At 42.7% G+C, this 12,144-nt stretch overlaps 2 protein-coding genes across 4 annotated transcripts in view; one reads left to right on the forward strand and one right to left on the reverse strand.

Annotated features, from left to right (window-relative positions):
* Positions 1-217: 217 nt before the first annotated feature.
* Positions 218-5,957, reverse strand: LOC138146362 (uncharacterized). 3 transcript variants are annotated; one of them, XM_069068197.1, is made up of 2 exons: positions 3,672-5,957; positions 218-1,917 (listed from the first exon to the last, which is right to left on the reverse strand). In XM_069068197.1, the coding sequence occupies exon 1, from the start codon at positions 5,955-5,957 to the stop codon at positions 5,193-5,195; it is 765 nt and encodes a 254-aa protein (XP_068924298.1). In that variant the 3' UTR covers positions 218-1,917; positions 3,672-5,192. The 3 variants fall into 3 exon arrangements, with proteins under 3 accessions (XP_068924298.1, XP_068924301.1, XP_068924294.1); XM_069068200.1 differs by lacking the exon at positions 218-1,917 and having other exon boundaries at positions 2,601-3,807; positions 4,898-5,957; XM_069068193.1 differs by lacking the exon at positions 218-1,917 and having other exon boundaries at positions 2,601-3,807; positions 4,772-5,957.
* PDS5A (PDS5 cohesin associated factor A) overlaps positions 5,917-12,144 on the forward strand; it is a 171,430-nt gene continuing 165,202 nt past the window's right edge. Inside the window, exons 1-2 of the mRNA XM_069068169.1 lie at positions 5,917-6,292; positions 7,148-7,328. Of these exons, the coding sequence (XP_068924270.1) occupies positions 7,188-7,328 (141 nt within the window). The 5' untranslated portion in view covers positions 5,917-6,292; positions 7,148-7,187. The remainder of the gene's footprint in view (positions 6,293-7,147; positions 7,329-12,144) is intronic.

Below are 12,144 nucleotides of genomic sequence, written 5' to 3' on the forward strand. Positions count from 1 at the left end.
CTTTCTTTTTTTTTGCTTTTTGGAGGGCAATTGGGGTTAAGCGACTTGCCCAAGGTCACATGGCTAGTTTTTGTGTTAAGTGTCTGAGGCTGTATCTGAACTCAGGTCCTCCTGATTCCAGGGCCAGTGCTCTACTCACTGTGCCACCTAGCCACCCCCTGGCCCTCACTTTCAATATATGACAAGCACACCTTTTCTAGACATACATGTTCTTTTTTAAAAAAAATTTTGGTCTTTATTAATTTGTTTGTTTACTTTTAGTTTACAAGATTCAGTTCCACAATTCCTTGAGTTTCAAATTTTCTCTCCTTCTCTCCCCTCCCCCACCATGACAGCATACAATCAAGTATAGGATCTGCAAATACTTTCACATTAGACATTAGTCAGGTTATAAAGAAAGATTGTTATCAGATGGAATGAAAAATGGGAAAGAGGAAACAAAACCAACAAGAAAAAGAAAAAGATCAGGTAGTTTGCTTCAATTTGGATTGAAACTCAGTTTTTTTCTAGTTCTTTCTCTGGATGTAGACATTTCTCCCCATCATGAGTCTTTATTTTTTTAAACAATATTTTATTTTTCCCCAATTACTTATTAAAACAATTTTTAACATTTAAAAAAAAGTGTTGAATTCCATATTCTATCCCTTCCTCCCTCTTCTTCCCCTTCTCTGAGACAGTAAGCAATCTGATATGGGTTATATATGTGCAATTATGTAAAGCATTTCCATATTAGTAATTTTGTGCAAGAAAATTTTAACAAGGGAGAAAGAGAAAGAAAGAAGGAAGAGAAATATAGTATGTTTCTTTTTTTTTTTACACTTTTTTTGTTTCCTTTTTGTTTACAGGATTAAATTCCACAATTCCTTGAGTTTCACATTTTGTCCCCCTCCTTCTCCTTCCCCCCATAGCAGCATATAGTCAAGTATAGGATCTGTAAATACTTTCACATTATACATTAATCAGCTTATAAGGACGGATTGTACCAGCTGGAATGAAAAATGGTAAAGAGGACATAAAACCAAATAAGAGAAGGAAAAAGATCAGGTATTTTGCTTCCACCTGGATATAAACTTAGTTCTTTCTCTGGATGCACATATTTCTCTCCATCATGAGTCTTTTGGGGTTGACTTATAACCCTGCATTGCTGAGAAGAGTCCAGTCTATCAAAGTTGGTCATCAAACATACATTGTATCTGCAATTGTGTACGAATTTCTCCTGGTTCTACCCTTCTCACTCAGCATCAGTTTGTATAAGCCTCTCCAGGTAAATATGAAGTCCATCTGCTCCTTGTTTCTTATAGCACAATAGTATTCCATTACATTCATATACTACAACTTGTTCAGCCATTCATATGTGTTATTGATGATGTTTCTTATACCACTATAAAACCACGGATGAGCAGCTTTCCAGAGGACTGCTGCTGTGAACAGCTTTCAAGGTTCTGATACATGGTATAGTGAGCTCTCTATTTATTCAATAACAAATCAGAGCAAAACATTTGTAGAAAAACAAAATACAACATTCACCATGTCGCAACTCAACAACTTATCACTAAAGTAGCCACATAGTTTTCAACAAAGTAGTCACATAGTTTTAAACAAAGTAAATTCATTTAGTCAATCACAAAATCTTTAATTCAATCACAAAGTACAAAAGTCAAAGTTCTCCACCCTTAGGTCACAGTAAATGATAATCTTCTCAGTCCATACACAGTATCCAAGTAAAGTCTTCTTTCAGCTTGACTTGAGGCTGGCTCTCAGCTTCCATGGTTCCTCTTCCATGGTCCCGGCTCCAAATGTCACTCGGGTTTAAAGACAGGCAGCTCCCAATTCCTTATCCAGTTCTTTATCCAGTTCCTGTTCCATATTGAAGTTCACAGTGTCCAGGCCACCTCAAGACCTTCATAGTTCCTGTTTCTGGGAAGACAAAGCTCAACAGACCCACAATAATATTCATACACACTGCTGGCACCATCATCAGTTTACTCTCTGCTTGTGAAATCAACTCAGACCCACCAACAAGGTCTGAGAACTCACAAATCATCAACATAGAAATCACACAGACCTACAAACAAAGTCCAAGAGGTCAGCACAAATCATCAGTAAAGTACAGGACCTCCAAACCCTCCTCCAGGACTTCTGTAAACATATAACCAGAAAATCTTTCAAGGCTTCCAGGAAGGTCCCAGGGCTTCTGTACAAAGTATCACAAACAAACATCAACACAGAGCAGACAAACAAGAGTGCCAGGATACCACAAGTTTTCTCCTTCTTGACTCTGCCACTACAAGAGTCCTCTTCTCAGTACTGCTTTCTCTAGCCAAGGCCTTTCCTTATATATGGTCATTAGCTCCTCCCCCTCCTGTTGAAGGAGTTCATGAGTTCTAGGGGTTCACACATTCTGTTTCTTAACAGACTTGATACAAGGCTCAAAAGAAACTTGAACTGAAACAAGGTGTTAATTCAGTAGCTGAAACAAGGTGTGAACTACTTCTGTGCTTGCCATTACAGCCACTTTACTCACAAGTCATCTTTGGTAAGATTCTGCAGCCTATGCATAACTACCATGTATCTCTATTACTATTTGAATGATTCACAACTTTAATTTTTCAGATAATGTATTTATTCCATGACCCACAACCCCACATATAGAAGAGGCATTCTCTATGAATGGTGAGGTCCTCCAGATGCTCCTGTATGTGATATTGTACTGGTTACTTCATACATTGGAATATTATAGAACCTTGTAAATGAGATCCATAATCACTGAAAATAATTTATCCTATTTGTCTATACAGGAAATACCAAGTGAATGAAGAATGCCTTATTTCAAGATTACAATATGCAGTAGGATGAATAACCTATAGAGTTGGTTCAGCACTGCATAGTTCTTTGGACATTGCAGATGGACATTAAACTGATCCCATGATGAAGCAGACTGGATTGCCTTTGGAAAATTGCTTAGTTTCTCCTGAAATAAAGGTCAATCTATTTAACATTAAAAAATTTTTGGTAAGGTTATGTGGCCCTGAATCATAGAATACCTGCCTCTGGAAAATTAAATTAAGACAGTATGTTTTTAAAAAGATTGTTTTACATCAGTAAGCAGGTTGGGATTACTGAGAGTGCTATGCAATTTCCCCAATGTGATTTATCTGATTTTTCTTCCTATGTAACTGTGGGAACTGCTCATTTCTTTAAGAGCAGTTAAAAAAAAAACCTTATGCACACACATATATGTATATGTATATACATACATACTAACTCAATAGATTGTCTAATAGTATGTCATGAGTTAGACAGTATGGATTCTTCTTTCACTTTGGTTTTTCCTGTGTGGATGGAAAGGTGACTATTTTGAGATAATAGAGTTCATTGAGAGAGCTGTGTAGTGATCTAGGGCTTGGAACTTTAATTTTGGTCAAAATTACATGAAGAAAGGAAGTGTACCTAATACAAATATTTATCTCTTTAATTTGAAAAGAAATCGATGTGCTTAGGTTTTGATGACATTGCTCTCTTCACAATATCCCTATTACTATTAAGCAAATTGCCATCCTCCCAGTCAGCCAGACTTACAAGCTAGGTATCACCCTCAACTCATCCTCATTATCTCTGCCCTGTACCATACCACCCCCACCCAACAGGTCGCTAAGCCCAGTAGCTTCTACCTTTTCTTCTGTCTTCTTCTCTCCTCTAATATTGACTCCATATTGTTACATCTCCTGATTTCTGGACTATTATAATTGCCTTCTGGTTGGTCTCTCAACTCCAGTCCATCATCCATTCAGTTATCAAAGTGTCTCTCTAAAGTAGTGGTGGTGGTAGGGAAAGAGAGAGACAAAATGACAAAATTAATCTGAGTTTCCAGAAACACTTGGAAAGAGATTGGAAGAAATTAAAACATTACTGAGTTTAACAATAACTATGGCATAACAGCAAAATAAATCTCTGATAGGCCTAAAAATATTATAGGGGAGATTCACATTTTCATAGGATAGGAAAGAGACCCAGAGCTATAAGGGCTCTAGAGACCACCCTGTCCAACTCTCATTTCACAAGAAAACCAAGACACAAGGAGAGTAAGAAACTTATCCAAGGTCATACAGGTAGTAAAATATCAGGGGATGGATTTGAACCCAGTTCCTCCAACTACCGGTATTGAGCATTCTTTCTGCAGTATCAGATTTTCTCCCTCATAACTACAAATTTTATTTAAGGTAAATAAATGTTAGGAACGTAAGAATGATCAGAAACATGGCTTAAGGACATTAATTTCAATAGGCATCACTTTGGGATTAAAAACTTTTATCTGGTTATATTGTTAAATTAGTCCAGTTTTGATATAAACATTGTTTTAAATAGTTTTCTCTTTAAGTCTCATTCACTCTCCTAGAAGTAAAAAAAACTGGGGGTTTAAGATAGTCTTGCTCACTGTCACTTATGATAACCACCTTTTAGGCTACTTGATATTGTGAGAGATTCTGCTAAATCTATTTATCTACAATATGATTAGCCTATTTTAATATTTAAGTGATCAAACTGAACATTCATATGTATATGCAGATCATTTGTAACCTCGGAATGCTCATCCAAGAAAGGATACAAATTACTGAATTTAAGAATAACATAGAAAGATAGTATCCCTTAATTGTTTACAGCATAACAGGACAAAATATCCAAAGTATGGGAGAAAGTTTTCAAGAAAGAGTGGTTCTTTGTCAATGTAGCAGCTTGTAAAGAAAATCATCTAAAAAAGATTCTCTACTACCTTAAAGGGCCGGGAACAAAGAATTGTCCCCTAGGCACACTCAAAAATCAAAACTGGTGAGTGTTAGGTGAGAGTCTGATTCCGGCTTGGGGTTCTCAAAGACAAACCGTGCAGATGCTCAAGTACCTTTAATTTTAAGACCAAAGTAAAGGATGTGGAAAAATAGATCGATACTAATAATCCCGGTGAACTCGAGGTAGCAGCGATCTCTCGGTCACCCCTTTCATTCACCGCTGTATTGCATTTAACCTGGAGGGGTTCATCGGCTGGTATTATTCAAAATAAATCACTGAAACATCTGAGCTCACTTCCTTCACGCCACGGCTATGACGGTGGGGGGCACTTTATCACCTTACTGGGGAAATACCCGGTGAATCGATCTCTCTCAGTGGTCCTTCCGACCCCCTTCCCCGGCCCCAAGCTAGAGCCCTGTGCTCCTTCTTAGTGTCTCCAGTCCATCCTGGGTCGCTCTTGTTGGCACAGAGCTGTGGGTACGTTTGTCTCCGCCATTAGATTGAGAGCTCCTGGAGGGCAGGAGCAGTGGCCATCCTTTTGTGTCCCAGTAGCTAAGCACAACGCCCGGCGCGTCGCAGGCGCTTAATAAGTGATTGTTGTCTGAGTGAATGAGTGAGCGCCTGCTTCCGGGAAGATGACGGGCCACCTTGCGCACCGCCCACGACCCCAACTCCGAGCAGTCGGGCGGTCCGAGGGATGCCGAGGCATTTTGTGAGCACCATCGGTCCCCAGGGCCCCCCCCCAACTCAGCTCGAGCACGGTCCTGCCCCGGTCGGCTCGCTTCCTGCCTTCCTCTTCCCGAGCCTGTGGGCGCTGCTGGTTTTGGCGCCAATCGGGAGGCGGCGCTGTCCGCAGGGCGTGGGGCGTCGATCCCAGGCTGGCAGGGAGGGAAGGAGGGAGGAAGGGGAAGGCGGAGAAGAGAGAGGCGGAGAGCAGCCGGGCTGCTCCGGAGGAGGAGGAGTAAAGGGTAGAGAAGGGGGAGGCGCGCACTGCTCCCGCCGCCGCCGCCGCGTGACCCGCAGGCCCCGGAGCTGAGAGTGAGCGGCCAGGCTCGGCGGGCGGCCCGGGGCGGGGGCGGGGACGTGGGGCCGTGGCACGGACTGACTGACTGACGGAGGCGGTGGCGGGCTCCCGCGCCGGGCCCTGACGCCCTCCTTCTCCATGCACACATAGCGAGCGGCCTCGGCCAGGGCTGCTCTTCCTCGGGCGGACGGAGAGCGGCAGTGTCTCCCCGCGCAGCGCGCGCTCTCTCGCTCTTCTCTCCTCGCCTCTGCTCCTCGCCTCGGCTCGGCTCTCCCCCCGCCGAGGCTGAGGCTTCTCCTCCCCGGCCCTGCCAGCCCCAGCACTACTCCGGGGAAGGCGGTGGCGACAACGACGGCGGCCGCGGCGGGACCCACGGAGCCGCTTTGTGTTCAGCCTGAAGACGAGGAGGCGGCGGCGGCCTGGGCTCCACCTGCATACAGCGACCCCAGCGCTCCATGCGCCTCCCGCCCGCATGAGGACGAGGTAAAGGCGGCGGCTGAGGGCTGGCTCCCGCTTTTCGGCAGCTAGGGGGGCCCGGCTGCCCTGGTCCAGGGGGAAGGCCTTGCGGTGCCGCCGGGCCGGGCCAGGCCGGGCCGGGCCGGGAGGGAGCAGCCGGGGAGCGAGGCTGGGGGCAGCCGCTGAGGCTTGCTCACCCAAAGTTGAAGGAAGCCCATGGGGAGCGCGGAGCCGCGGCCGCGGCTTCCTGGGGTGGGGGAAGGAGTGGACTCAGTGTCCTTCCTTCCCCGTCCCTCCCGGGGCTCTTGGACGAGGGAGGGGGGGCAGCCCGGAGCTGGCAGAAGGGGATCGCTCCCCCGCCGCCTCTGCTGATGGCTCCCCGGGCGCTGGGGCCTAAGCCGAGCCCCTTAGGCCTCGGCCTCTCTTTCTCCCCGGAGGCTGTCGCCCCGGCAGGAGGCTTGGGCCGGGCTGGGGAAGGGGGGGGGGGAATCCACGAGCCCTCCCCGCCCCACCCCCACCCCCTGGAGCTGCCAGCCTCCGGGTGTTGGTTGTTTTCGGTGGGGATTTCATTGTGAGATGGGGACCCTGGAACTCCAGGCGTTGGCCAGGCACTCCATGGGGCCAAGGAGAGACCCCGTGGGGCCCCGAAGAGGGGAAGGAGATCCTTCTGGGGGAGTTGAGGCTCGGGCCCCGGGAGAGACTCCGCCGCGAGGGGAAGGGTGCCCATGCTGGGGGACCACCGCCCCAGCTCCCCCCTCCGTGGTCTGCCCCCGTGCCGGCCTCCCCAGAGCCTGGGCCCTTTCTCATATGAGGTTTTTTGAAATGAAAAAGAGGTTAGAAAGTCGTCCATTTCCCGCTGAACTTTTGTTTTCTGACCGATAGAGGCCGGTAGAGGAGCGTGGAAGAAAAGTTGTCCCCCAGGATGGACTTCCCCACTGCACAGCCCAAGCCGCCCACGGCCCTCTGTGGCGTGGTGAGCTCCGACGGAAAAATCACCTACCCCCCGGGGGTGAAGGAGATCACTGACAAGATCACCAACGATGAGGTGGTCAAACGGCTCAAGGTACTGTCCCTCGAACCTGACAGTTGGGGCTGCTGCTGCCCTCCTGGGCAAAGCACCCCCAAAAGGGGCTGCTGCGCCTTTGTCGAAAAGCCTCTTTATGACACTGCTAGACAAGCCTGTTCTATCATTTGATTGCCTCCTCAAGCTTTTTTTTTTTTTAAAGATGGTTGAAGATTTCATCCTGTTCAGACTTTGTTTTTCCCCCAAAGAAAAAGATATTAAGTGTGTCTTGAAAACTTTGAGTAGTAGGGTTGCATTGTGGGGAATTTAGAGGATTAAATGTTTCAGGAATGGAGAAAATGTCAGTTTTATCCTAGGTAGAAAAAAAGTTTTAAGTATATGCAAAAGAATGGGGGAGTGGGGAGTTGGATGGATGTTAGAAGTACTATTTCAGCCTTAAGGTATTTTGTAAGTGAAGATACCTATATTTTTAGAAGTTTTTTTTTTCATGAAATGATTTTTTAAAGTGAAAGTTTCTAATTTTCTGTAAGGAAACTAGCATATATAAAATAACTTTGCAAGATTGAATTTGTGCATTATTTGATAAAAACTGTTGATGTTTAATACTACTTTTTTAAGATTCAGTTTTGGGACAAGATGTTGACTTAAAGCCCATGGGCTGTGTGGAGTATTAAGAAAGTTCAGTACATAGTATGTTTCTTTGACTAATTTACTCAATTGATATGGTGTTTATCAGGGCAATTTTGTATGCCAGTGTGTTTAATTCTGTTGTGAGGCTATAGGCAGTATCCCAACCCCTGGCCAGCTTGACTTTCATTTTGCAGTTAGGTGTGGATGTATGGACATATAATTTGATACTACTACTGGAAAAATAACTCAGAGCACTAATTGGCAGTTGGTCAGTCTTCATCTTAATATTGGAAGGACTATTCTTTGACATATATTTCCTCCAGGGAACTTTTTTTTTTAACTTCCCCTTGCCATCTATGGAATCTAGAGATGGGTTTTACTAATGGACTTTCCAAGTTCATTCTTCTTTAGGACTATTTTGCTAGAGGTCCTTGTGTTGTAGCCATAGTGGCAAGTAGAGGTTCAAAATGGATGTTATCAGAAATATGCAATTTGAATTGGACACATCTAGTCCAACTTAGCTGGACCTGATTCCCTTATAAGACCTCCAGTGGGAGTGCCATGACTTAGTGGATAGAGGCTACCTTCAGGGAAATGTGGGTTCAAATATTACCTCTTAACACTTTACTAACTGTATGATAATGGACAAGTCACAACTTTTCAGAGCCTCAGTTTCTTCCTTTGTAATACTAGGATAACTTTAGTACATTCTGCACAGGATGATTCTGATGCTCAGCTAAAATCATGTACGTAAAACAAACTTTTAAATGTTCAATAAAGGTATATGATAGTACATCTTCAATATTGGTGTCTTCACACTAGCTTTCTGCAGGACCTGGAATACTCACTTCTGCCTCTTGTGATCCTTAATTTTCAAGGTTAAGCTTGGGTGGCATCTCCTCTTCTACAAGGCTTTTCCTGATTTCTCCACTTAACCCCAGTTGTTAGTTTGGCCTTCCCTCTTTCCCTCCATTAAGTTGTATTTACTTATCTGTGAACATGCTGTGTTACCCCAGGAGTTTTTTGAGGACAAGAGCTGTTTTGTTTTTTACTTGATAATCACAATGTGTTTTTACATACTAGGCATTTAATAAACGCTTGTTGAATCGAATTGTAAATATGGGTAAAAGTGTGAGCAAAGGTATGAATGTGAGAGGGCAGTATGTGTTGATAGAGCAAAATATACTTCACTTTGACGGAACATAGTTTGGTAATGTTAAATAAGTGGTATAGTGAGTGAAATTAGCTTCATTTTTTGACTTTTTGTAATACTCAGCAACTCTAGCAGAAATAGAGGACTGTCCCCCTCCCAAGTTGGTAACAACAGAAAGTCAAGGAAAAAAAGGAATTACAAAGTGTTCATAGCTAGTGCAAATATCAAGTGGTGGCTGCTGCTTTAAGGCTCTGTATAGTGAAGCTATAGAGGGGATGATGGAATGGGAGAATAGGGATGAGTCAAAGGCCTTGAGGTCAGTAATTATGAAATGTGAGTAAGAAGAGTAGAAAATGGAAGGATAGGAGATTGTGTTTGAACATGGGAATTTCAGTTTCAGAGATGTTACCTGGAAATTGTATTACTGGAATATCTGGTAGTGAGTTTTATTCTATTTTTTTATTTTTTAGTATTATGAAATTAGCATGGACAGTTCCATATAAAAGAAAAGAATAAATTGCATATGAAGCCATTTATTTATTTATTTTTTAAAAAGATTTTTTGGTCTTTATTAATTTGTTTGTCTACTTTTAGTTTTCAAAATTCAGTTCCACAATTCCTTGAGTTTCAAATTTTCTCTCCCTCCCTCCCCACCCCCCACGATGGCATACAATCAAATATTTTCACATTAGACATTAGTCAGCTTATAACGAAGGATTGTTTCAGATGGAATGAACAATGGGAAAGAGGAAACAAAACCGAAAAAGATCAGGTAGTTTGCTTCAATCTGGATTCAAACTCGGTTCTTTCTAGTTCTTTCTCTAGATGTAGACATCTCTCTCCATCATGAGTCTTTTGAGGTTGACTTATAAGCTTGCATTGCTGAAAAGAGTCCAGTCTGTTGGGGTGGCTAGGTGGTGTAGTGATTAGAGCACCGGCCCTGGAGTCAGGAGGACCTGGATTTGGATCTGGCCTTAGACTCTTAACACAAAAACTAGCCGTGTGACCCTGGGCAAGTCATTTAATCCCAATTGCCCTCCAAAAAGCAAAAAAAAAAAAAATATATATATATATAAGGGGTGGCCAGGTGGCTCAGCGAGTAAGAGCACTGGCTCCAGTGTTGGGATGACCTGGGGATCGAATCCGGGCTCAGATACTTAGCACCACACCCAGAAATAACTAGCCATGTAACCTTGAGCAAGTTACTTAACCCCGATTGCTTTAAAAAAAAAAGGGTCCAGTCTATCAAATTAGTCATCAAACATATGTTGTATCTGTCATTGTGTACAAATTTCTCCTGGTTCTGCACTTCTCACGCAGCATCAGATTGTATAAGCTTTTCCAGGTAAATATGAAGTCCATCTGCTTCTCATTTCTTATATCACAATAGTATACCATTACATTCATATACCACAACTTGTTGAGCCATTCCCCAATTGATGGGCACCCCTTTAATTTCCAATTCTTTCCCACCACAAAAAGAGCTGCTATAAATATTTTTGTACATACGGGTCTTCCTCCCACTTCTATGATCTTTTTGGGATGCAACCATAGAAGTGGTATTGCTGGGTCAAATATCCTATCCCTTTTCAAAAGTGGGTGCTTCCACATTCTTTACCCCTCCAGCCTTCCTTCCCTTCCATCATCTCCCCTCTCATCCCCTTCCCCCCTACTCTCCCATAGGGTGAGATACCCTATTTAGTGTCTATGCCATTTCCTTCCTAAGACAAATTCAATGAGAATAAGGTTGACTCATCCCCTTTTGCCTTCCTGTTCTTCCCCTTCATTGTAACAGTTTTCCCTTCCCTCTTCTATATGAGATAATTTGCCCCATTCTGTTTCTCCCTGTCTCCTCTCATTATATTCCTCTCTCACATCTTAATTTCAACTTTTAAGTATCATCCCTTCCTATTCAGTTGGTCCTGTGTCCTCTGTGTATATATATATATATATATATACACATATATACACGTTCATATATGTATTCATATGCCCATATACCATCCTATAAAGACATATATATGTGTTTGTGTGTGTGTGTATATATATATTTCTGTGTATATATATATATATAATTCTCATATTGAGAAAAGTTTCATAAGTTACAATTATTGTTTTTCCATATACAAAAGTGAATATTTCAACTTTGATAAGTTGCTTATAATTTCTTTATTCTATTTACCTTCTCATGTTTCTTGTATCTCAATGTCAAATTTTCTATTCAACTCTGGTTTTTTCATCAAGAATGCTTGAAAGTCCCTTATTCGATCAAATGACCATATTTTCCCTTGAGAGATGATACTCAGTTTTTTTGGGTAGGTGATTCTTGGTTTTAATCCCAGCTCCTTTGACCTTTGGAATATCATATTCCAAGCCTTTTGATTGCTCAGGGTAGAAGCTGCCAGATCCTGTGTTATCCTGATTGTGTTTCTACAACTTTCAAATTGTTTCTTCCTGGCTGCTTGTAATATTCTCTCCTTAATCTGGGAATTCTGGAACCTGGCCATAATATTCCTAGGAGTTTTCTTTTGGGGATTGTTTTTCAGGAGGTGATGGGTGGATTCTTTCAACCTCTATTTTGCCTTCTGGTTCTAAAACATCGGGGCAATTTTCCTCGAGATTTCTTGAATGATGATTTCTAGGTTCTTTTTTTGATCATGGCTTTCACATGGTCCAATAATTTTTTAAATTATCTCTCCTGGATGAAGCCATTTATTTCTAATATGTATATGCACATGATTTTAGTTTAATGTGGTCATGCCAGCACTACTGTGCTTGTCTGTGCCCCCTTTTACACTCTTGCTCACATCTGTGTATTTTAAAATGTTTCTTTGATGAACTTTAATTTTTTTTCTTGGCCTCAAATTTCCTAACACTATAAGATCCTAGCAATCGGCTAACACAAAAAGTCTAGAAGTAGTTAAAAAAAACAAAACCCAAGGCTGAGGCCAAAACTAGTTCCCTGGTGGGTAAATTCATAAGTACATTAGGCCAGGTCCTTTATTTACCTCCCTCAACATCTATCAGGATGATGATGGAACTTTTCCCCACACATTCTCCTCCCTCCCTCCC

The sequence above is a fragment of the Petaurus breviceps genome, unplaced genomic scaffold (assembly GCF_028583685.1).
Source record: "Petaurus breviceps papuanus isolate PSGF00001 unplaced genomic scaffold, PetGlider_PUasm1.0 140, whole genome shotgun sequence".
NCBI classification, from domain to species: Eukaryota; Metazoa; Chordata; class Mammalia; order Diprotodontia; family Petauridae; genus Petaurus; species Petaurus breviceps.